Source organism: Trachurus japonicus, chromosome 12, assembly GCF_045865225.1.
Source record: "Trachurus japonicus isolate A0001 chromosome 12, Traja_1.0".
In the NCBI taxonomy this organism is placed as follows: Eukaryota; Metazoa; Chordata; class Actinopteri; order Carangiformes; family Carangidae; genus Trachurus; species Trachurus japonicus.
Genome location: NC_140918.1, coordinates 108126 through 134389, shown reverse-complemented (window position 1 = coordinate 134389; position 26264 = coordinate 108126). Strand labels below are relative to the sequence as shown.

At 45.2% G+C, this 26264-nt stretch overlaps 1 protein-coding gene across 1 annotated transcript; it reads right to left on the bottom strand.

Moving 5' to 3' along the window:
• Positions 1-790: 790 nt before the first annotated feature.
• On the bottom strand, positions 791-17494 carry rph3aa (rabphilin 3A homolog (mouse), a). The gene is made up of 15 exons (XM_085794273.1): positions 17411-17494; positions 17203-17329; positions 15990-16073; positions 14418-14568; positions 11279-11548; positions 10531-10677; positions 10303-10382; positions 6585-6659; positions 5774-5883; positions 5567-5693; positions 4728-4781; positions 3202-3350; positions 2274-2355; positions 2063-2159; positions 791-1010 (listed from the first exon to the last, which is right to left on the bottom strand). The coding sequence occupies exons 1-15, from the start codon at positions 17440-17442 to the stop codon at positions 877-879; spliced, it is 1719 nt and encodes a 572-aa protein (XP_085650399.1). The 5' UTR covers positions 17443-17494; the 3' UTR covers positions 791-876.
• Between the last annotated feature and the right edge of the window lie 8770 nt (positions 17495-26264).

Below are 26264 nucleotides of genomic sequence, written 5' to 3'. Positions count from 1 at the left end.
GGCGAAGGAGAGGAGATTAAAAAGGAACACGTAGCTCGTTGCTACGGTAACGGTAACGGTGCGTCTTCCCCGACTCAGCGGTGGTGTTAATGACGCAGCGTCAGGCCGCTCACCGTCACTGAATCTCTGATGAAATACGGCGAGCCGCGAGCGTCTTGTAGGCCCACTGCAGCGACCCTGGGTTCGATTCCCCCCGGGCCCGGCAGACCCTTTCCCCCTCTCACTCTCTCACCCTCCCTCTCTCTCCCGCTGTCCTTTCAAAATAAATGCGCAGAAAGCCCAGGGGAAAAAAACTCTGACTCAGGAGCTAAAATATAGCGGTGAGAAATGTAGCAGTGGAGGTGCCAGCGTAGCCTCGTAAACCAGCCTCTCGCGGAAATGCATTTCATTTCATTTCATTTCTCAGAGAGTCTGGCCTCATTCCCCCTGTCAGCGTCTGGGGGGGGCGGGAGCTGGGCGGGAGTAGTAGCAAAGACGGTTTAATATCTTTGGTAGTAGCGTTGACAGACAACCCCATTCAGCCAATCAGCAAGTTGGTGTAGTGACGGGGCTTTGCACCAGTCGGTCCCTGATTGGCCAACGTGCTGTGTCAATCACAGCGGGCGACGCTGATTGGCTCGGCCTTCTGAGGGTTTCAGTCCAAACGCTTAGAATGGGGATGAGGCCAGACTCTCCCTCAAAATGAAATGAAATGCACTTAGAGAGGCTGGTTTACGAGGCTAGTGCCAGCGTGCCTAGGGTTGCCGACCCCTGGTCTACAGGAAGAGAGGAAGAAAAGATGGAGGAGGTAGAGGAGGTAGAGGAGGTAGAGGAGGAAGAGGAGGAAGAGGAGGAGGTAGAGGAAGCGGAAGAGGAGGAAGAGAGCGAGTGGTTGTTTTAATCCTCAAACTGAGCTGAGTTGTGGTTGAGCAGAACGTGCCAACACTCGATCTTCTTGTCTTTGTTCTTCAGGCAGCCGTACCAGTGTTTCAGACACTCTCCTTGAGCCTGGATGCCCAGCTGGCAGCCGCCTGGGGGGGGGGGGGGGGGGCAGATAATACATAAATACATACTGTTAATAATAAATAATAATAATAGCTCAGCTGGCAGCCTCCTGGGGGGGGCGGGGGGGCAGATAATACATGATAAATACATACTGTTAATAATATGAAATACATATATGTAGAAATAACATAGGAAACCTGTCAGGATTTATGATCACGTCCAGATACACATGTTTATGTTTATTATGTTGTGTATGTGTATGTGTATGTGTATGTGTACCCATATCAAACCACCCACTTCATCATCACTGAATAATTTCACGTCCCACTGTCACTGCCATATTATAATACAACCCTGTGTAAATAACATATACATGTATATATATATATTTATCCACTATTTATTGTTTATCTCATTGCACTACCTCCAACTGTCCACCTTAATCCACCTGCCACTTAATTAATGATATTTGTACTTGTACGTGTTCACGGTGTCTTTTATATATATGTACTGTATGTATAGTATATATGTGTCACTGTGTGTTTTATGTACGTGGTCTCTGGTGCAGCAGCTGGTTCTGTCTGGACTGAACTGGACTGAAGACGAGACCTTCACTCACCAACTCTGGTGTTCTTTGGCAGATTCTCTGAAACTCCTACAGAGTATTTGTCTTTGTCTTGTGTGGGACGGATTCTCCTCAGTGACGTTGGTCAACCAGTGTCTGATTGGTTATTTATTATCTGTTTGTATTTAGTTTTCTACACATGTAACTTAATAAATACAAAGACATTAAATATGACTATGATTTAATATTGGACATGAAATACATTATTTGGACATGTTACGTTTCTCTATGGGAGTAAATATTAACCTGATTGTGACACTAACTTCTTCTTCCTTCCTCTGGAGACCTTGAATGTCATGCATCCGTCATAGTTGAGATATTAGAGATATTGAGGTTTTATCCTTTAGATTTGACCAACTGAGCGTTGACATGATGAGGAACCAGCAGCCGGACTTGTAGAACTTGATGTATAGTGTTTATGTGCAGTGATGTTGCAGTGGACATTAGACTCACCGATGAAGTCGTTGGACTTGCCCATGTCGTAGTCCCACACCGAGATGTCCAGAGTCTTCTTGGCCAGTTCAGCGTGTTTGATGTCGTAACTGAATTCCTGAAAAACAGTTTGAGTTTGAGTTTATTACCAAATCTGTGACTGGAATCAGGACAAGAGGAGGAGGAGGAAACGACAAAGTCCAGAATGTGCAAATAAAAAAAACTGACTGACCTCATTAAACTCTGGATTCAGAGTTTTCTTTTTGATCTGGGTCTTGTTTTTAGCCTTTTTCCCCATGTCGGGCTTCAGACATCTGCAGCACAGGAGAAGAGACCAAGTTAAAGCTTAGGCCACTATGTTTCCAGGCTTCATGCTATGCTATGCTATGCTATGCTATGCTATGCTATGCTATGCTATGCTATGCTATGCTATGCTAAGCCAAGCTGCACCCCCATTTCATCCATCCATCCCTGACACTGACCTCACACTGTACTATATCTTGGTTTCGTTGTGTTCCTAATCCATCCTAGCACAACTCCATCAAGAAACCTTGTCCTGGTCTTTGCATTGTTGCATCTTCATCCATCTTATCCATCCATAAATAGTTTGTTTTGTTTTTTTCTTTTGACATAGTAGTGTCATGTTAATTGTCTCTCTTTGCAGTTTTTTTGTCTGTTGGTTTCTGTTGGATACATGTGTGTTTTTCCTGTTTTATTAATTCTGTTATGTCCTTGTTGTTTATTTTAATGGCTTTTAACACCTTGCCTGGAGGACTACAGTCGGACACTAGCCGCTGGCTAACACTCTTCTAACCCATGTGTTTTTTGCTTTTTGTTGTGTGCTTGTTTGTGTGTCTGTTTGTTTTCTCTTTATTGTTTTCCTGCTTTTATGATGTGTGTGATTTTAAGTATGTATGCCACCACTGTGATGGGCAGTTGCAATTTCATTGTATTTTAATGCAGTGACAATAAAGGCCTCTTACTCTCACTTACACTGGCACTTTTACATTTTATTATGTCCATTAATGTGCATTGTCCTCCTTAAATAAAAATGAAATAAAATAAATAAATAAAGCTATGCTATGCTATGCTATGCTATGCTATGCTATGCTATGCTATGCTATGCTAAGCTAAGCTAAGCATGTGCTCGGTGAGCGTACACTTTGACGAAGGGGTCTGAGTATCCGTTGGAGTCCATGGCGGCCAGGTGAGCGCAGCGGACGACTCCCACCAGCAGACGGCCCTGCTGAGTGTTGTAGCTCAGGGACACCAGGATACGACCTCGCTCCTCAGAGTCCTCGCTCTGCACCTACACACACACACACACACACACACACACACACACACACACACACACACACACACATACACATCCTTGTAAATATATCTTGAGAACATGTCATTGACATAATGTATTCCCTAGCCCCTTACCCTAACCTTACCCATCCAAAACAAATGTCTAAACTTAACCATTACTCTAAACCTAATTTAAACCTAATTATAACCTAACGTCTTAACCCTCAAACAGCCCTTTGAAAAAGTGAGGACCGGCCAAAATGTCCTCACTTCTCAAAAGTGTCCTCAGTCTGTTGGTTAAAAACTCGTTCCGGTCCTCACAATGTAGCATGTACAAGAACACACACACACACACACACACACACACATAAAGTGATGGTAGAGTCCATTCCACTGATCCTCGTGCTCTTTGCCCTGTGCTCGGTCACACTGAGGTTAATGGAGGATGATGTTCATGCTTCACTAGAAACGTATCTACATGTGTGTTTAATGCAACAGGATTATCTGTTGTTTAAATCTGCATTTTGTAAAAATGTAAAGTCGATGCTGTTTTCTGTCCTGTCCACATGTTCCAGGTTGTTCCAAGTCACATGAAGATCCAGACTCACAGTTACTGAACACATGGATCTTTACAAACAAAATAAAACAGTTTCAGTTAAAAAATTAAAAAATATTTCCTATAAGAACTGGACACTGTGGTTGAATTGACTCAAACAGTTTCTTCTTCTTAATAAATGCATCGTATTTGAAAGTAAAGAGCTGACGTCAGTCAAAGCTGCGTGAGGTTTGGAGTAATGCACTGCATTACATTTACTAGAGTATTTTTGTGGATAAACTGTACTTGTAAGAGTAGTTTTAATGCAGCATACTTTTAACTTTTACTTGAGTATATTTGTGAAGAAGAAGCAGTACTTTTACTCTGTTACATTGAGCCACGTTCCGGTTGCTACTCGCTTCTTAGAGGCTCTGTCACATGACTGCGCTTCACCAATCAGACGTAGAATTGAATATTTGTATGTTTGTATATATAAATGTTTAATAAAAAAAACAAAAAAAACCTAAGAGCAGTTCCCATCATGCACTGCTCTCTGTGTTTTTCCCTATTGGAGACGATGAGGAACCTTCTGTTCACTAAGGTCGGGATGAAACCGGAGCGTCAACAGAGGAAGAAGAAGATCCACCGTCATCTTCATCTTACAGAACGTCACCGGTGAGAAACGTTCTGTCACCGAGACGCTGAGGAACGTCTGAGGAACGTGTGAGGAACGTGTGAGGAACGTCTGAGGAACGTCTGAGGAACGTCTGAGGAACGTCTGAGGAACGTGTGAGGAACGTCTGAGGAACTGGTAAACATGGAAAGGTCTGGAGAACATGTGATAGAGGTTCTTACATCGTCTTCGTAGAGCGCCATCCCACGGGACGAACCTCCTACGGCCTTCTTCACCTGCACACAGAGGGAACATCATCATCATCATCGTCATCATCATCATCATCGTCATCATCGTCATCATCGTCATCATCATCGTCATCATCATCATCACCGACAATAATTATAATCACTCCAACATTCAACATCTGCTGTTATTCTTGTTACTTTTTAAAGTAAAATCAATATAAGTAGCTTTTTTTTAAATCTCATCTCATTACATTTTGTTTTGTATCGTCTTATCTAATTTCAACTTGTTGTGTCTCGTTTGAAGTTGTCTCATCTCGTCTTTTCTTGTCTCAACTTGTTTTGTCTGTCCTGTGTGGTTCTTCAGTGAAAAACTTAATTTAATTAATTTAACATTAACATCTTTCTCCAGATATTATTAATCTTATTGAAGTAAAAAGTGAACTGTACAGAAAGGCCATGCTTGTGTGACCGATGCTGTTCTGGCTTTGTTTCAAGAAAACAAAGCTCCATTATCTCCTGCATATGGCCTCTCTAGGCTTCCATAGCACTGGCCCTTTGATGTGAATATTACATAACCATGTGATAGATAGATAGATAGATAGATAGATAGATAGATAGATAGATAGATAGATAGATAGATAGACAGACAGACAGACAGACAGACAGACAGACAGACAGATAGACAGACAGATAGACAGATAGACAGATAGATAGATAGACAGACAGATAGACAGATAGACAGATAGATAGATAGATAGACAGATAGACAGATAGATAGATAGATAGATAGATAGATAGATAGATAGATAGATAGATATCCGTCCTCTGTTTACCGGGATCACTCTCTCCAGACAAACACTGAAGTTCTTCTTCTGGTCGAAGGTCAGTTTCTTCAGAGCGACTCGCGTCTCTCCGATGAATTCGTTGTGTCCAAACTTGTCCTCGTCGCTCACCGACAGCCTGGAGACACCGAGACATCCCATCATTCCACCAACACTCTACCAACTCACAGCAAAGACACAGGAAGTAGTTTTTTTTACCGGAGAGTTTTGCGTGACATCTCGTCGGCGGTGATGCCGTGGTAGGTCAACGTCTCGTTCCACGCCGGGTTCAGAGTGTTTTTAAGGGTCTTAGTGCGAAGCTTGTTGGACTGAGGGAGGACGGAGAAACAAGACAAGACATGAACTACAGGCCAATGGCGGCATGGAACAAACTACCACTTCTTTTGGTCTTGGATAATAACATTGCATGCTCTAAAAAGCATCATAAAATAAACATTCTTGGGAAATTTCATTAAATTTGCTGTAAAACTGACTGAGATATTTGAGGATCAAAAAAACAAGAATCTCAAAAAGTACCCGTTTGGGTCCCTAGAGGCCTCAAGGGTTAAGAAGAAGCTAAAATAGTTTTTGTTTACCCAGGAAGGATAAATCTGTATGGTTGAACTACTGCTCCTTGAGTATGAAGAGGTGCCATACCATAATGTTGGCTGTAGTGCCTTTCTTTGTTTTTGTCTTTAGAACTGTCTTTTGAGCAAGTGTCTTTGTGTTCTTGTGTTCTCGTAGTCTAGAGTGTCTATGTCAGTGTATTTTGAATTGTGTTGTGAGATTGTTTCCTTGTCTTGTGTTGAGATGTTTGTGTGTGTGTGTGTACTGTATGTAATGTATTTTAATGGTTGTGAATATGTATGTCAATGTATTAATGAAAATATGTATTGTATTATAATTTCAGTGATCAAGACCCCAGGGAGAGTAGCTGCTAATGGGAGTCTTTAATAAACATAAACATAAACATGTCAAATAACTGAGACAGAGACAGACTCGTTAGTTTCCATGACGACTGAGTTTGTACCTTACTGGCTCCAGGTAGCAGGTGCAGCTTCACGTACGGGTCGGCCAGACCGTTAGAGTCCATCGGCTTCAAACCCTGAGACAAAGGAGACAAACAGAGACAAATGTCACTACACATGTCTTCAAAGGTATTAAAGGGAGAGTTGGTGATCAAAGTCCAAGCCCCTTTCCTCTTCTTCTCTCTGAAGCCTCCAGAGCTCAGAACACCGGCGCTGTTCAGCGTTGGGTTCACATCAAGGTGAAGCCTCGCTACACCACAGTATCGCAGAAAGCCGCGTCACTCAGTACGTTTACATGACACTTCCCTGTCCGGAACATGCGCTTCAACTGGGAGCAGCAAAGTCTGGTAGCTCTGAGTTTTTGAGTTTTTACTCAACATTTGCTTTATTTTTGTTGTGTTTTTTGTCATCTACTGATGGATGCTTATGTGGAGAGAAGAGATTCTTCAGAGATGAGCTTCTTTCATTGAAAATGGACAGATCTGGAGGACACCATCCTGTCCCAGATGAGATGAAGTGGTGCTTTTGTGGTGGTTGTCGTGCTGCTGCTGGTGCAAAGTTAAAGGCTGGGTGGTGGAGATGTCCTATCGGTCCTTTCTGAGGTCAGTCATCATTGGAAATATCAACTCTCTGCTCAACAAGAGTGATGAAGAGCTGGAGATATTGGTGAAGACTCAGAAAGTAGACATTTATTTTATTTTTTCGAATCATAACAACACTTGTGTACATCCCACCCAATGGCAACTGCTTAAAGCAGAAGTAAGTGGTCCGGTCGTTTTCGCTAATGCTGCGTTCCAGGCAGGCTTTTGAAATCGTAAATTACAGCTTCAAGTCACAACTTACGACTTTGTAGCGTTCCAGGCAACCCACTCGTGTTTTTCCGACCTGTTTTACCGGTGAAAGTCACTATAACGGCCACTCGTATTTTTCCGACCGTGAAGTCGTACCAGTTCGATCTGGTACGAGTTCACCGGTCGGAAAAATACGAGTTTCCTTGAACGCACCATAACAGTCGTCGTCCCTACGTCGCCACATTCACGGCGTCCCTTGGCTGCACACACAGCCCTGCATGCCGTTCTCTCTCCTCATTGGATAAAAACTGTAGGATACGATAAATGTTTTCTCCTCGACTCAGAGCAGAGCAGAGTGACTGACAGACCCGTGTTTCAGACCAAACACTCTATGTAAGTGATTGCTGTCGGAAGATATAACTATTTAAGACTTATATTAACACAAATATATCACTTACTTCTGCTTTAAGTTCCATCTTAAGTTCTCCATGAAGTTGTTGCTAGGATACAGACTAAACATCCTGAGGCACTAGAGCACTGAAGAAGGAGGAGGCCATTCTGGACGGCCTGGATCATCCACTTCATGGCACCTTGACTGACCAGGAAAGCAGCGGTGGTGGACGGCTCCTCTCTCCTTGCTGCAAGATGGAGGAATGTAGTAGTGGGGCAGATAAGCAAAATGATTTGGCCCCTCCACCAATGATCCTGATCCACCCAGCTGCCCCTTCACCGTCGGTCCTGCTCCATCCAGCGGTCCTGCTGCATCCCGTGGTCCTGCTCCACCTGGCGGTTCCTGCTCCACCTGGCGGCCCTGTTCCATCCAGAGGTCCTGTTCCATCCAGAGGTCCTGCTGCATCCAGAGGTCCTGCTCCATCCAGAGGTCCTGCTCCATCAAGAGGTCCTGCTGCATCCAGAGGTCCTGCTCCATCCAGAGGTCCTGCTCCATCCAGAGGTCCTGCTCCATCCTGCTCCATCCAGAGGTCCTACTCCATCCTGCTCCATCCAGAGGTCCTGCTCCATCCAGAGGTCCTGCTCCATCCTGCTCCATCCAGAGGTCCTGCTCCATCCTGTGGCCCTGCTCCACCTGGTGGCCCTGCTCCATCCAGAGGTCCTGCTCCATCCAGAGGTCCTGCTCCATCCAGTGGTCCTGCTCCATCCAGAGGTCCTGCTCCATCCAGAGGTCCTGCTCCATCCTGCTCCATCCAGAGGTCCTGCTCCACCTGGTGGCCCTGCTGCATCCAGAGGTCCTGCTCTATCCAAAGGTCCTGCTCCATCCAGAGGTCCTGCTCCATCCAGAGGTCCTGCTCCACCTGGTGGCCCTGCTCCATCCAGAGGTCCTGCTCCATCCGGTGGCCCTGCTCCACCTGGTGGCCCTGCTCCATCCGGCGGCCCCGCTCCATCCAGAGGTCCTGCTCCATCTAGAGGTCCTGCTCCATCCAGAGGTCCTGCTCCATCCAGAGGTCCTGCTCCATCCTGCTCCATCCAGAAGTCCTGCTCCATCCTGCTCCATACAGAGGTCCTGCTCCATCCAGAGGTCCTGCTACATCCAGAGGTCCTGCTCCATCCAGAGGTCTTGCTCCATCCAGAGGTCCTGCTGCATCCAGAGGTCCTGCTCCTCCTGCTCCATCCAGAGGTCCTGCTCCATCCAGTGGTCCTGCTCCATCCAGAGGTCCTGCTCCATCCGGAGGTCCTGCTCCATCCAGTGGTCCTGCTCCATCCGGCGGTCCTGCTACATCCGGCGGCCCTGCTCCATCTTTCTTTCTTTTTTGTGTCATTGTCGTGTGAGCTACTGGACTAATTCGAATTTCCCTCCTAGGGATGAATAAAGTATTCTCTACTCTCTACTCTACTCTACTCTACTTGAAAAAAACGAATTATTGCCTTAATCCGACTATAACTGGACAACTGAAGTGCATGTAAACACCTTAGTCCGACTGAAATCGGAGTTGGAGAACTCCGATTAAGACACCCAGATAATGCGATTGGAATTCGATTTTCTGCGTCATGTATATACCTTAGTCGGAGTATAACTGGACAATTCATGTGCGCATGCTCCACAACCGTAGAGACGGCACAAAGTGGAGCAGAGAAGCCGGCCAAACCCGGCAAAGTAAAGACAAAAACCCAATGTCAGCGCCGATTCAATGCATTTCACACAGCGCCACCAGCAAGAAGAGAGAGAGGGAGAGAGATGAAAAAAGGAAGCCTGTATCCTATTCTCAGCGTGAATCTGGCCCAGACCGGCGCGTCTGGTCTGGAACTGCAGTTGAGAATTTATTATTAAGCTACTAAGTTGTTTATATTCAGTTTTTTAGGAGGTGACAGAAAAGTCAACAGGACAGGAGGGTTATTAACCCGCTGAAACAACGGGTGACGCTGCATGAGGGGGCGGACCCCGTCAGTTATTCCATTTTCTCAGTTGTATGTAAACTGAGACAAGGACAGAAGTCCGACTTGACGCCGACTGTAAACGTACTGACTGACATCGGGATTCATCGGGTCAGAGGTTTCTCCTTCACAGAGCGACGTGGTTTCAGTCGGGGTGTGAAGAGGATTTCAAGCATTTCAGTAAAAAAATGCTCCAGAATAAGATCGTCAACCCTCTAAGTCCTGTCATGTCCCATCACGTCCTGTCTCGTCTTTCATAGTCTCATGTCTTGTCCCATCTTTAATCTTTGTCTTGTCCCATGTTTTAATGCCTCGTTTCATCTCATCTCGTCTCATCTCGTCTCATCTCGTCTCATCTTGTCCTGTCTTGTCTTGTCTTGTCTTGTCTTGTCTTGTCGCATCTTGACGTCTCATCATCATCCTCGTGTCTCGTCTTGTTCCGTTTTAATCTGGTCTCATCTCGCTCAGACTCATCTTGTCCAATTTTGGTTTCTTTTCATCTCGTGTGTGTGTGTGTGTGTGTGTGTGTGTGTGTGTTCACCTTGGCCTTAACGATGCAGCAGTGCAGTGTGTGGTTCTCCTGCTCGTAGAGGAGACTGAACTCCAGAGATCCCAGAGTCGCTGTAGAACAGAAGAAGTTGAGTTGTTACTTTAGTTTATAGATGAACATGATCAACATTGATTATTGATCTTATTCATTACAAAGAGTAAAATCGTAAATATCAAGTCTGTAAATTTGACATTTGTCTTTAGAGACATTCGGTCTTACTGGCATCGTCTGAGTCGTAGTCGTCGTCTTCTTGCTGTGTTGGAGCAGGAGCAGCTCTGGTTGAGACAACAGGTTGGACAGGTTGTCTCTTCTCCTCCACAGCTGGAGGGGCTGATGTCCTCGTCTCCGGGTGTTTGACCCCAACATCTGGAGACAAGAGACAAGACATAAGACATAAGAGACAAGGGACAAGGGACAAGGGACAAGGGACAAGGGACAAGGGACAAGGGACAAGGGACAAGGGACAGGAAGAGGACGACGACAGGGCGGCTGTGGCTCAGGAGGTAGAGCGGGTCGTCCATTAACCAGAAGGTCGGTGGTTCGATTCCCGGCTCCCCCAGTCCGCATGTCGAAGTGTCCCTGGGCAAGACACTTACCCCCACACCTGCCCTCCGATGTGTCATCAGATGTATGAATGTTACTGCTGTAACATTGGGTGTATGGATGTGTGTGAATGATTAGTTCCCAAGCCTATGAACAGTGCTGTATGAATGTGTGTGAAAGGGTGAACGTGACCATTACATTGTAAAGCCCTTTGAGTGGTCCGAGTGACTAGAAAAGCGCTATAGAAGTGCAAGTCCATTTACATAAGAGACAAGAGACAAGAGACAGAGGAGCTGAGCGACCGTTCCAGTCTGAAACGTCTCGTCGTGGTTTTTATTCCTCACACCCTGAAGTTGATGCTGAACGTTGTGGAAGTCGCCGGCAGCTTCGCTCTTATTCCTAGAAGGAGGATTTGCTCCGTTACCTGAGCCCGAGGCAGCCGGCGGAGCGCTGGGTGTCGGAGCGCTGGCCGGAGCGCTGGCCGTCGGAGGTTTGGATGCCAACATGTGTCCCTCTGTCTTTATTACAGCTGCTGGATGCCTCTGACTCTCATTACAGCCGTCAGCTGTTGTTGCTGCTGTCGGCTCCCATTGGTCTGATGCACTGGACAACTGCTGCTGCTGCTGCTGTTGTTGTTGCTGTTGCTGCTGCTGCTGCTGCTGCTGCTGCTGTTGTTGTTGTTGTTGTTGTGGCTCTGAGGAGACAAAGTAAAGAGAAAGAGTTTCACTACATCTGCTGTTCACACTCATTAAAACCTCGGCTCCACGTGACATGTTCAGGAACCATCAGGTTGTTCTGTGAATCTCAGTCTTCACTCTTTTCTCCTCTCAGTTATTTTCTTTATCTGTTGAAAACACACACATCCACAGTCGTCCACAACTCAGGCTCCAAACTCCTCTGGTCACGATACGATACGATACGATACGATACGATACGATATGATACGATACAACAAAAAACAATAAGACAAGTGAAGAGAAGACAGGACACAATATGATACGCTGTGATACCATATTATACGATAAGACAAGATACAAGACAAGAGAAGAAGCCATAATATGATACAACAAAATGCGATTTGACAAATGAAGAGAAGACAGGACATGATATTACACGATACGATACAGTATGATAACATACAATACGATATGCTACAATATCATACGATACGATAACATAAGATGCGATACGATATGATACAATATGACATACGATAACAAAGGATACGATATGACACAATGTAATACAATATGATATGTTAAATTAAATAAGACAAGATACCACAAGACAAGAGAAGAGAATGATACGATACAACAAGACAAGGATGGATGGAGGATGTGACACAAGAGAAGATGCCTCAAGATACTATACAAGAAGAAAAAACAAGACACGATAAGGAAGGATTCAATATGACAAAATTAAATACGATAAAATAAGACAAAATGCAATCAGATGAGAAAAAATAAGACAAGGCGAGATACGATACGATACGATACGATACGATACGATACGATACGATACGATACGATGCAATAAGTGTTTATTTATCCCACAGTGGGGAAACTCACTTTTTATGTTTATTTACAGTTATATATTTAGCTGCATGTTTATTATCTACAGAAACTCTGTATGTGATGGTTGAGTGTATTTATGTGATCTCTCAACAATCACAGCTCACACACTCCAGCCTGTGTTTTATCTAAATGCAGCGAACACACTTCACTTCCTCCACGTCAGACAGACACATCTGGACACATGTGGCCTTTATAAAATACAGTGGTGCCAGATCCTGTAAACCTTCATTTCATATAAATAAATTCAGATTAGAATTAAACCAGCACTAAGATTTAAAAAAAAAAATCCTGTTGATCTCTCAGTGGTTTTGAGTTGTGTTTATTTTTTTGTGCAGAGACATCGGCGACATCGGCTCTGAGTCGGAGCCTCGTTCACTCAGTAATGAGACGAGACAGTCACTGAAGCAGTTTCACCCACTGAATCCGATGCAGTGTGGTTTCTGTCCCTATTGTCCCACTGCATCAGCAAACTGTGTGTTTTTAGAAAAGATCAAATGCATGTTGGATAAAAACTCATATGTGTGCATTGTGTTCCTAGACCTCAAAAAGATATTTAACACCGTGGACCATCAGGTTCCCATCAGGACAAAACTAACATCTTTTCATTTTTCTACCAGTTCAGTTCTACTGGTTCAGGTCATATGCAACAAATAGAAAACAATGTGTCAAGGTAAATGATGTCAAATCTCCTTATCTTGAGAATCCAGTTGGTGTCCCTCAAGGATCGATCCTTGGGCCTTTACTCTTCTCACTGTTTATTAACGACCTGCCAGATGTATGTCCACAGTTTAATGTCCACATGTACGCTGATGACACTGTCATTTTCATCCATAGTAAGAATACTAAGGAAATCTCATCTAGTCTTACAAGTGCAATGAATGACATTCAACACTGGCCAAGTAACAGCTGCCTACTGTTACAAAAACAGTGTGCATGATGTTTAGCAAGCGACCAATAGACATCAAGAGGTCCAATGTGTTTCTGGACGGGGAGGAGTTAGAGCTCGTCTACCACTTCAAGTATCTTGGAGTGACCAGGACAAAACACATCTTCACTGTCTGATCTTCTCTCATATTGAACTGAGTTCTGTAACCCATAGAACAGATCAAGATATATGATCGAAGACCACTCTCTTATCATCACTGCCATGTTTTTGAGAAACACAACTTTTTAAGCTACGAGAACTTGAAAGTATTAAAATGTGTCTGCTTCATCTACAAATGCCTCCATGGATCAGCTCCCACTCCGGCTGAGGAAAACATTTACAAGAAAAGACTCTTGGTCTTAGTACCAGGTCAGAGGGGACAACAGGTCCAACACAGAAGGACCTTTGGACAAAATGTATTATCTATAAAAGGCAAATATGGAATAGCCTCCCAGTTCCAATTAGAGAAAGCTCCACTCTCACCACTTTGGTTTACTTGTAACCATGCTTTCAGTTATTCTCTCAGATGTGTAGCTTCTTATCTGGACTGATTATTGAGATCTATTTATTTTCTCTCTGCACTTTATCATATATTTGAAATGCTTTTTAGGTTTTAGCTAGCATATTGTAGCTACATGTTAATATATTTTGTGTTTGTGTACCTGATTGTGTATTTTGGTTGTGTTGTAGCTACATGTCTTGTATCGTGTGTTCTGTGTCTTTCTATATGGGGACAACGGATGGAAAGTAGCCTTGTTTTTACACTCTGTCATGTAGCCATGGTCAATGTGCCGTCTAAATAAACTAAACTAAACTAAACTAAACTAAGCTCTGACTGTTGGTTCAGAAACGCTTCAATACAAATTAAACATGGTAACTTTTAAATATCTGTTTTTTACACTTTGTTAGGTTTTGTTGTTGTTTCTCTTCTTTGTGAAGAACGGTGTCGTATGTTGTATTTGTTCTACAAAGAGATTCTGGCTCCACACGTATGAATGATCTTCATTAAATATCACAACAACATTACAATATTTCAGTCGATCAAACCTAATAATCTCTGTTACCGTGTGTGGTGGTGCGGCCGCGTGGCGCAGTGGGTCCCGGAGCAGCAGCGTCCTCGGTGCTGGACTGACGAGGCCGTGACAGAGGGAGGGGGGCGGGGAGACTCTGCTGCTCTCGGCCTCTGAAGAACCAGGCGCCAGAACGTCTGTGGACCTGCAGGAAAACAACATAGACTGTAACAAACATGGACGTAGCATCGTGACGTGATGTCACCCATTGGTTTTGGGGAGTCGTTGTTGTGACTTCAATATGGCGGCCTGAACAGCGCCATGTTGGATTGGCTCCGGACCTGTCACTCAACGTTTCCGTGCCCTAATTGGCCAGAGGTTTAACCTAATAATAGTAAAACTGTAGCCTGACCATCCAGACTACATCATGAACATGTCTAGTCTGGCAACGAGCGGTAGACCTCGGGATGAAGGCTGCCTTTCAAACTGCCTCTGCACCAATAGGGTAGCGCTACGACCAATCAGAGCAAAGAGCAGGATGACGTTAGCCTGACAAGCCAATTAAAATCTATGTCGTCATGGCGTTAAGCTGCCCAACGACTCTCTAAACAGATAGAGCGCTGTGATTGGTCAACACAAACGGTGTTCCAGACTCAAAAAGTTCCTATGGCTCGTTTCTAGACCCACCTACGGAGCAAAGAGATCTGCTGCTGCCAGGGGGCAGAGAGATTTATAGGCTAGTAAAACGGTAGAGTTACTAGTTACAGAGTGTGTGCAGGGGTAGAAACTATCGTTCTGACACCAGGCTTTTAACATGTTTACTGAGGATGTAAAGTGGGTGATTTTAACATGGGGGTCTATGGAGAATGCTGCTTTCTGACACCAGCCCCCAGAGGAAGCTTCACTTCTCACACCCACAACTGCCCCCTTGGAAAACACAGAGAACAGTTTGATTGATTGATTGATTGATTGATTGATTGATTGATTGATTGATTGATTGATTGATTGATTGATTGATCTGTGATTCCACTAGTTTGTTCCTCCAACACTGGAGGAACAAACCAGTCCGTTTGGGGCGGTGCGTGGCGCAGTGGGTAGAGCGGCCGCCCCATGTAGAGGCTACAGTCCTCGCCGCAGGCGTCCCCGGTTCGAATCCCGCATCGGGCAGACCTTTCCTGCATGTCATTCCCTCTCTCTGCCTCCCCATTTCCTGTCTATCTCTACTGTCATCACTATCAAAATAAAGGCAAAAAGCCGAAAAATATACTTTAAAAAAAAAAAAAAAAAAAACCAGTCCGTTTGTGGGACGGACAGATGAGCCGTTGTGTTTACAGACTCGTTGTTGTGCGTGTGACTGACAGGAGAGAGCATTTATTTAAAGAGACTCTCGCCCCCCGAGGCAGAAACTGTGTCACTGCATCATCAGAGAGAAAACACAGAAAACACAACGTCCTCTTCTTCTTATTCCAGTTTCATACAGATTGAAGTATTAAATCTTCTCTTAAATCAACACCTCGGTATCGAACACTGAGGCCGCTGGACGGTGAAATGTGAATGTGATTGTGTGTGTGAGTCTGAACTCTGCAGAACGGCATGATGGGAGAATGTGGCGTTGCATCGTCTCACCTCTTGGTGCTCGTTGCAGATCCTGCAGATCCAGCTGGGACCGGACCGGCTGCTGCTCAGGATGCCACACTTACTGCACATGTGCTGCAGAAAGAAACACACACACACACACACACACGGGCTGTGATGATGTGATGATGGGATGTTCAGGTGCTGCTCGGACAGTTTCACGGTTCACGGAGCTTTAACCTGCTGAGTCGCCGTGAGCAACAGGAAACAGACGGAGACTCAGAGCGTCACAGCCGGTTAGCGCACGGCCCAGTGGCTGCACGTCGCCACGGCAACAACGTGACTCTGTAGGACGCGTAGTAAACAAACAGCCGAGGGTCACGTGACCACGAACGCAGCAGCAGCACGACTAGTCGTCACCGAGCTGCTGGTTCCTCTCTGTCTTTTACAGTTTCCATCCATGTTCACTACCGAGGAAAAACAACGTTTAAAACACGTTTTATTTCAGAAGTGACTGATGAAGATTTGAATCGTCTTCAGTCTCATGAGATAAAGTTCTGATTCAACTTTTAATGAAACTCTGAAACACATTTTCACTAAAACACAAGTTCAACACATTAATATTACAGAGGAAGAGGAGGAGGAAGATGAATGAAACATAATAAATCATTTTCTTGTTATTTATCTTCTCTCTTTTCATGTGTGTATGTTTTCATCTTTCCTGTGTGTTGTTGTTGTTGTTGTTGTTGTGTCTCATCAGTCTATCATGGAAGTGACAAACACGTCTCATCTCAAAGCCTGGACTCTTGTTACCTTTCCTTTCCTGTTAACATTTCCATGTTTCCCACATTCTGTGACATAAACTATAAACTGTTTTCTTGTCTGTAACAACATCTCTGTCCTGGGTGATGATCCCTCCTCTGTTGCTCACCCTGAGCTTTCTCCTGGTTTTCCCTGTTAAAAGGGTTTTCCATGGAGTTTTTCCTCAGTGGATGTGAGGGTCTAAGGACAGAGGATGTTGTTATGATGGGATGTAAAGCCCTTAGAGACAAACTGCTGGTAAAAACGGGCTATACTAATAAAATTGCCTTGCCTTTCATTTTTACAGTGTTTTAGCCTATTGTGTTTTATTGTGTGTTTCTACGTGTACCTTTTTACAGTGTTTTGTTGTGTTTTGTTGTGTGTTTCTACTCGTACATTTTTACAGTGTTTTGTTGTGTTTTACAGTGTTTCATTGTGTTTTGTTGTGTTTTCGTACTCGTACCTTTTTACAGTGCACACAGAGAACAGCGGTGACCTGAGGGCCGAACGCCGTCCCACACAGGAGACACAGCGACTGTCCGTCACCACACGCCGTCCTCTTCATGTCGTCAAGGCGACTGGACAGACGCCTGAGACACACACACACCAGTTCATAGTTATAATGTTGTAATAATGTGTGTGTGTGTGTGTGTGTGTGTCTCCTCTCTCACCCGATCCTCTGCTGCTCCAGAGTTTCCATCATGGCCGCCCGAGCCAGGACGCTGTTGATGATCTCCTTCTCCTCATCGGTCAGCTCCTCCATCTGAGACACAACACACACACACACACACACACACACACACACACACACACACACACACACACACACACACACACACACACATGCGTGCAGAGTTAAAGTGCAGCTCAAACCAAAAGGCCAAAACCTGAGACGACGTCGTCTGCAGCTCAGAGACACTTCAACCTGAGGACGGGAACACAACTGACATCGCACAACATCGCACAACAACACACAACAACACACAACAACACACAATAACACACAACAACACACAGTTAGGTTATGAAGTTAGTAACGTCTGAGTGCGTCGTTCATTGAGCCTGAGGCTTCACACTGAAACTAATTCAAATAAATCAACAAAACTTCATTTAATTTATTAAATTAATCCAATTTAAAACTTTGACTCTAATAAGTTTATTCTCCTGTTACTTAGAGTCTTTATCTAAACGCACTAATCTGTTTACTAACAGCACTGAGTCTTTGTCAGTAAAATAGAACAAACATTTGCACAGTGAAGAACTAGAATTAGTTTTATTTTAACTGACTGTTTTACAATAATCATCACAATCAAAATGATTTTAAAAAGCAAGTTGTGCCATAAATACAGAAAATACAACATTCAAATCTTCCCTTTAGCCAGTTGGAAGGTGAAAACGTGTGAAGCCACGTCGAGCTTCAGGATCAAAAATAAGATTCATGTTGAGTTTTCTTTTAAATCTTCTTTCCTCTTTCAAACAGTTTGTTAAAGAGTGAAGAGCTGCTGGAGGACAACGATATTATTCACCTATTTATAATTCTGCTGCAGCCGTGTTTGTGGTTGTTTCTGTGTCTATTTTTAAGGAGCTTCAAGTGAGTCAAGATTAGATCAAGGTGGTTATATTTGTTGCGTGCATAATTGTGGCGCGCAGCCCTGCAGGCTTCACAGCAGCTGCTGTTAAATCTACCTGAGTGCACGTAGAGGAGAGACGGGCGTGCACGTGTGACAGGCGTGCACGTGTGTTGTTGTTATTATAGTATAGTGTGTCAAAGATAATTTCATGCAGCCGAGACTTTGAGGGTTTTTTATTCTACAGATCTTTTATCGTGTTGATTCTAACTTTTCATTTAATCTCAGTTTACGGAGAAAGTGCAAAAAAAAAAACACGACAGAAGTCAGAGAGAAGTCTGACACGAAGCATCTCTGATCAACAGTTAGATAGATAGATAGAAATACTTTATTTAATCCCCGAGGGGAAATTAAGCTACATCTGTGTTAGGCCTTATCCACACACACATCTGTTTCTGTTTTGTTCTCAGAAGTGTCCGTGCAACCACGAAACCACTGGAAACAACTCTACAGGCTGTAGTGCACACACTGTCATGTTCGTGTTCGAAGGATGAGGCCGTGTTGATAGCAAGTAACTTAGTTTAATGTCTCACGTTCTCAACAACATACATGTGGCTTCATGCAGTCTTGCTCTACCTCGTTATATGGTACGGTGAACTGACTACTAACCAGTACTGCCGCCTAGCGGTCAAACATGTAATAACATCCAATCATAACATCCCCCCTTTTCTAAGGTAAAATGCATTAACATGAATCATCACATTAGCTGTGTCAGTTATTTCAACCATTTCTCATTCAGCATAACTCTGCAACACATAAGCAGTATAAACAGTTTATATCAGATTGCATAACTCATATCTAAGCCAACACTAGACCATTTAGAACACATTCACAACATCAATCAATATACATTTTGTTCAACATCTTTAACATGTATATTGAATTGTCTTTGTTTATAAGTTCAGTCTATCAGGCTTTCTGATTTCTCTTGTGGACCTTCTTAACTCAGGTTCGCCTGGAGTAGGTGTGTGAGAGTCAGTGTTACAGTCCATAGCAGGTGTGGGAGTTACCTGAGTTTCACCACAGGTTACACTGAGCTCACCAACAGTCCCTTGAGGAGTCTTTAATAGACTGCGACGATTGCGTCTGAGGATTTGTCCATCATCAGTTTTCACCGTGTACGATCGTGGAGCAACTTCTTGCAGGACAGTTGCTTTTGTACTCCATCCATCAGCATCCTCAATCCTGACTGCGTCGTTGGTAGTCAGTGGAGGGAGATGCTTGGTTGTTCTGTCATAGAATGACTTTTGCATCATTTTCTGTTGTCGTAGCTTATGTTCAATCTTTGAGTGATTCTTTTGCTTTAATTTGTTGTTTTGATGACTCGGCAACGTTGTTCGTAGCTTCCTCTTCATCAGCAGTTCAGCTGGTGACAGGCCGCACTGAAGAGGTGATGCTCTGTAGCTCAATAAAGCCAGATAGGGATCCGAGTCACTGTCAGCTGCTTTCTTTAGGAGTTGCTTGAGAATGTGAACTCCTTTTTCAGCTTGCCCGTTTGACTGTGCATAGTGTGGGCTTGACGTCACATGCTTGAAATCATATTGCTCTGCAAACTTCTGCCATTCTTTGCTGCTGAAGCAGGGGCCATTGTCGCTCACCACGATGTGTGGGATGCCATGCCTGGCGAAGATAGATTTAGCATGTGTTATGACACAAGTTGATGTTGAGCTTGCTAGTAGCGCCATCTCAGGGAAGTTTGAGTAGTAATCCATTACCACTAAATAGTCTTTACCTCTGAGATGAAACAAGTCCATTCCTACTTTGTGCCATGGTGCTGTTGGCACCTCAGCTACCACCATAGGCTCTTTGCTCTGCTTGTTCCTGTGTTTCTGGCATGTTTCACATTTACTTATAAGTGTTTCAATGTCTTTGTTCAGTCCGGGCCAGAAAACCGTGTCTCTCGCCCTCCTTTTGCACTTTTCGATGCCGAGATGGCCTTCATGTATCCTGTGCAACATGTCCATTCTCAAAGCCCGTGGAATAACAATCCTGCCCTTTTTCAACAGCAGACCGTCCACAGTACTAAGCTCCCCTCTGACATGGTAAAATTGTGGACATGAACCAGCTGGCCATCCCTCATCCATGTTCTTCATGACATGCTGTAGCTCAGCATCCTTTGCTGTAGCCTCCGCTATTTGTCTTGACTTTGTGTCCGACACAGGCAGTGTAGCCGACACCATGTTCACGTGACACTGTATGTCCTCGTCTGTTGCACTCACACTGTCGCCTGTAGTTGCTCTGGATAGGGCATCAGCAAGGACTAGGTGTTTACCTGGAGTATATATCAGTTGATACACTCTTTCCACAAGCCCCAGTTCTTCACAGGCTCTGTCACCAAGAAGTGATTCCCGTCCCTCATTCACAACAAAGAAGGATAGGTGGTGCACTTTTCCTTTAACTGTGACACTCAACCTGCATGTGCCCAAACATTTGATTGGCCGCCCATTGTAGTCTTTCAGTCCAGATTCTTTTCTTTTTATTTGTGGCTTATTTTTCATTGCCTTCACATCACACATGCTTATGAGATTTGCTTTCGCACCAGTGTCCAATCTCATGGTGACTACAGTCCCATTTATCATTAGAGGAGCTATCCACTTATCTTCTGTAGTGACATCATTTACATTGTCTGGTTTATTTATTTGTTCACTTTCACAATTCACCATTCCAACAAAGAAAGTGTCACTTAGATCAGGCTCGTCTATTAGGTTTACAGTTTTTTCTTTCTTCCCCTCTTTCCATTTGGAGAAGCATTGTTTAGCAAAATGATTCTTGCCTTGGCAAGTGGAGCATTGCTTACCAAACGCTGGACACTGTCTAGGCTTGTGCTGTGAGCCGCAGCGCTTGCAGTTTATCATCACGTCCTCCTGCTGTGCAGGCCGGGTCTGTGTTCGCCGTCTCCGCTGATACGACACTGCTCCAACCGCTGCCGCGCTGTCGCTCTGCGCCGAGGCGACTGCAGACATCTCGCTGAACGTCCTCACGTGCCTTTGGGACAGCTCACTGGCCTGGCAAATCTTAATGGCTCCTGCCAGCGTCAGCTCCATCTCCCGTAGTAGCCTCTCTCTGACCTTTTTATCCGCCACGCCGTAGACGATCTGGTCCCGGACCATGGAGTCCAACAGCGCCGCGAAGTTGCAGGACTGCGCCTTTAGCCGCAAGTCCGTCAGGAAGCTATCGAAGGGCTCATGTTGCCGCTGTGTACGAGACCGAAACACGTACCTCTCGTACGTCTCGTTCTTCTTCGGAGAACAGTGAGTATCAAACTTGCTAAGCACTACATCCAACTTTTCATTATCTTCAGGACTGTCAAACACGAACGTGTTAAATACTTCTATGGCCTGTGGCCCTGCTATTGTTAGCAGCAGCGCTACCTTTCTTGCTTCCGGCTTTGCCTCGAGTCCCTTAGCAGCAACATACAGGTGAAACCGCTGTTTGAAGGTGCGCCAGTTCTCGTCGACGTTCCCCGTCAGTTTCAAACTTTCCGGTGGTTTTAAATCCATGTCGCCCAGTTTACTCCTGGTACCATGTCATGTTCGTGTTCGAAGGATGAGGCCGTGTTGATAGCAAGTAACTTAGTTTAATGTCTCACGTTCTCAACAACATACATGTGGCTTCATGCAGTCTTGCTCTACCTCGTTATATGGTACGGTAAGCTGACTACTAACCAGTACTGCCGCCTAGCGGTCAAACATGTAATAACATCCAATCATAACACACACCAGGCCTGTATGTGGCGCTGTATCGCTGCCACACAAACACACAAACACACAAACACACAGACACACAAACACACCAAAAACTGAGAAGAAGATGTGGAGCATAAAGCTTGACCAATGTAAACAAAGACGTGTTAGAAACCGAGACGCTCCACTACGAGTCAGTTTCTGTCTCAGTGTCCCATGGGTTTCTCCATGACTCCGCCCCCTTTAGGAGACCAGCAGCATCATGACTCCGCCCCCTTTAGGAGACCAGCAGCATCATGACTCCGCGCCCTTTAGGAGACCAGCAGCATCATGACTCCGCCCCCTTTAGGAGACCAGCAGCATCATGACTCCGCCCCCTTTAGGAGACCAGCAGCATCATGACTCCGCCCCCTTTAGGAGACCATCTGACCGTGACTCCGCCCCCTTTAGGAGACCAGCAGACCGTGACTCCGCCTCCTTTAGGAGACCAGCAGACCGTGACTCCGCCCCCTTTAGGAGACCAGCAGACCGTGACTCCGCCCCCTTTAGGAGACCAACAGACCATGACTCCGCCCCCTTTAGGAGACCAGCAGACTATGACTCCGCCCCCTTTAGGAGACCAGCAGACTATGACTCCGCCCCCTTTAGGAGACCAACAGGCCGTGACTCCGCCTCCTTTAGGAGACCAACAGACCATGACTCCGCCCCCTTTAGGAGACCAACAGACCGTGACTCCGCCCCCTTTAGGAGACCAGCAGACCGTGACTCCGCCCCCTTTAGGAGACCAACAGACCATGACTCCGCCCCCTTTAGGAGACCAGCAGACTATGACTCCGCCCCCTTTAGGAGACCAGCAGACTATGACTCCGCCCCTTTTAGGAGACCAGCAGGCCGTGACTCCGCCTCCTTTAGGAGACCAACAGACCGTGACTCCGCCCCCTTTAGGAGACCAACAGACCGTGACTCCGCCCCCTTTAGGAGACCAACAGACCGTGACTCCGCCCCCTTTAGGAGACCGGCAGACCGTGACTCCGCCACCTTTAGGAGACCAGCAGACCGTGACTCCGCCCCCTTTAGGAGACCAACGTGACTGAACGTGAGCTCAGATTATGGTCTGTTCTTTGGCTCCAGAGTCACTGAAGTAAATGTTGGACTCACTCTCTTCTCAACATTTAGACACTAAAATGGACAAATTTCAGACAAATCAGGAGAAAATGAAACACAAGACAAAGTAGAAGAAGATGGTGAACACAGCGAACATGTGACCTCCAGCTGAGGTCAGCGGCGTGGAGCTATGACATCATCGTTTCACAAAGTGGTGATTGGTTGTCTACACACAAACACACGAGGGTCTTATTGAGTGTTTTAGTCTCCCAGAATAAACAAAAAGCCTTTGGCCTCAGACTGCTGCTGCTCTGAGAGGACGTGACGAGCTGTGATGTGTCTCAGCTCTACGACAGCTCACACCGCGTCACCGCCGCCGTTGCCGCCGCCGCCGGACGTTAGAGTCCAACATCTGCTGGTCGGGTCCATGTTGCAGCTGCTCGTCGGGGTGCAGGGTGTTGCAGGGAGCTAATTGGAGGCTGACGCTGCAGAGTGTCGGCCCGCAGACATTCACACTGCAGAGGAGAGCGCTCGTTATCTTCACAGGAGAACGTCGTTAAGAGGAGAGAGAGGGACACACACACACACACACACACACACACACACACACACACACACACACACACACACACACACACACTCACACACACACACACACACACTCACACACACTCTGACCCTCAAGGTGCTGACCGGTAGCGTACGGAGAGGAAGAAGTGCCGATATTAAATCATATTTAAATTTAAAGTCGACAGTGAACGACTCATGTGACCAGGCAGCGGCTCAGAGTCACGAACTGTAGCTCTGTGCTCTTCATCTTCATCTTCATCTTCATCATCATCACCCTCATCATCATCTTCCTCATCTTCATCTTCATCATCATCATCATCTTCATCCCTTCGTTTGCTCCTGTAAAACGCCGAGTACTCAACACATGTAAATGTCAGAGGTTGGTGCTGTCACTGCAGACGTCATGGCAACCTGACACAGTGATGTCAGAATGTGTGTGTGTGTGTGTGTGTGTGTGTGTGTGTGTGTGTGTGTGTGTGTGTGTGTGTGTGTGTGTGTGTGTGTGAGCCTTGAAGCGTTCGCAGTGAGAGAGGGGAGAGAGGTGGGGGGGTCTGTCTCTATAAAATGGCACAATGACACTTTCAACCAGTGAGTCACACACACACACACACACACACACACACACACACACACACACACACACACAGAGACACACACACACACACACACCCAGTCATTATGAATCACATCACTGCAGCCTGAACTGTGTGTAAAACTGTAAAGGAATTTAGCTGCTTCACAGAGACATTAAAGTATCAGAACTACACGATAAAAAATACTCCATTACAGTTACACGATAAAAATACTCCATTACAGTTACACGATAAAAATACTCCATTACAGTTACAAATCTCCTGCATTTTATTACACTTCAGTACTTCAGTTTAACGTTAAAGGTTCTTCATGCTACGTTTATCTGTCGGCTGTAGTTACTGTTGTGCACTGTTACTCTCAGATTAACCTTTTATACACAGCACTTGAAAATTAAAGTGTCAGTCATCGTAATTATAACATTTCTACATTTTGTATGATATATGTATTTTTAAAGGTAGGCTATGTATAATTTGTAGCTACATTTAGCTGATAACACATTAAATTATGATGGCAGGTGTTTTTTTTAATATATTTTCTATCATGTTGTTTTACTGTCACTTTTTGTACTTATTGTAAGAATGCTATAGCTTAGTTTGGTATATAGGACAGGCATTATAAGCTTTATGCTTCTGCCTTTTCAGTCACTACCTTGTCCATAATGTTTGTAGCTATTATGGGATGTGACTGACTGAATAAAGAATTTCATCATCATCATGTTGATGCAGTTCGTGTCTTGGCCACTAGAGTGAGTCTCCAACTGAGTCAGTCTCCACAGACTCTGATGTTGAAACAGCAGAAATAAACACGTTTACAGTCTGGTTTTAAAAAATAAAAAATAAAAACCAGTTTTGGCCTGTACAGATAATCTTATGTATAGAAGTCACATGTTTCTATTTTATTGACCTTTTTGCCCATATTTGGATGAGCTGGGACTTAGGGGGCGGAGTCAGACTCTGCCAAGATGGCGCCGGAGCAGCAGGTCACCTCCATCTTTATGTTAAATACTCATGTAGAGTACAAATACTTAATCTCTGTACTTGGGTGGATGTACTCTGCTGGAAATGATGAAATGTGACATTTAAATGTCGACGTAAATGTCAAAACTCAAAACACTCACACTCACATCGCTGCTGCAGAACTCGTCGTATTAGCCACGAAGCAGACTTCACACACACACAGTCACACACACACACACACACACACACAAACACACACACACACACACACACAAACACACACACAAACACACACACACACACACACACACACACACACACACACACACACACACCAGGAGGTATTGATTATTGAACCACGTTCTCATCTCATCCTCAATGTCATCGACCGAGGACGGTGACGTTCACATGGCGACTGTTCACATGGCGACTGTTCACATGACGACTGTTCACATGACGACCGTTCACATGACGACTGTTCACATGGCGACCGTTCACATGGCGACCGTTCACATGACAGCTCATCGATGTTCGGCCCCGTGTTCTCGCCACGGCTCATGTTACCGTGATACCATGACGACAGAGACGTCACCGCTGATACCATGACGACAGAGACTTCACCGCTGATACCGTGACGACAGAGACTTCACCGCTGATACCGTGACGACAGAGACGTTACCGCTGATACCGTGACGACAGAGACGTTACCGCTGATACCGTGACGACAGAGACGTCACCGCTGATACCGTGACGACAGAGACGTCACCGCTGATACCGTGACGACAGAGACGTCACCGCTGATACCATGACGACAGAGACGTTACCGCTGATACCGTGACGACAGAGACGTTACCGCTGATACCATGACGACAGAGACTTCACCGCTGATACCATGACGACAGAGACGTTACCGCTGATACCGTGACGACAGAGACGTTACCGCTGATACCATGACGACAGAGACTTCACCGCTGATACCATGACGACAGA

Coding starts and splice junctions, on each gene's coding strand:
- rph3aa (XM_085794273.1), bottom strand. CDS start 17,442: ATGATGGAAACTCTGGAGCAGCAGAGGATCGG. Junction 17,330..17,410: donor CTGGAGCAGCAGAGGATCGG/GTGAGAGAGGAG, acceptor TGTGTGTCTCAG/GCGTCTGTCCAGTCGCCTTG. Junction 16,074..17,202: donor TCTGTGTGCACTGTAAAAAG/GTACGAGTACGA, acceptor TTCTTTCTGCAG/CACATGTGCAGTAAGTGTGG.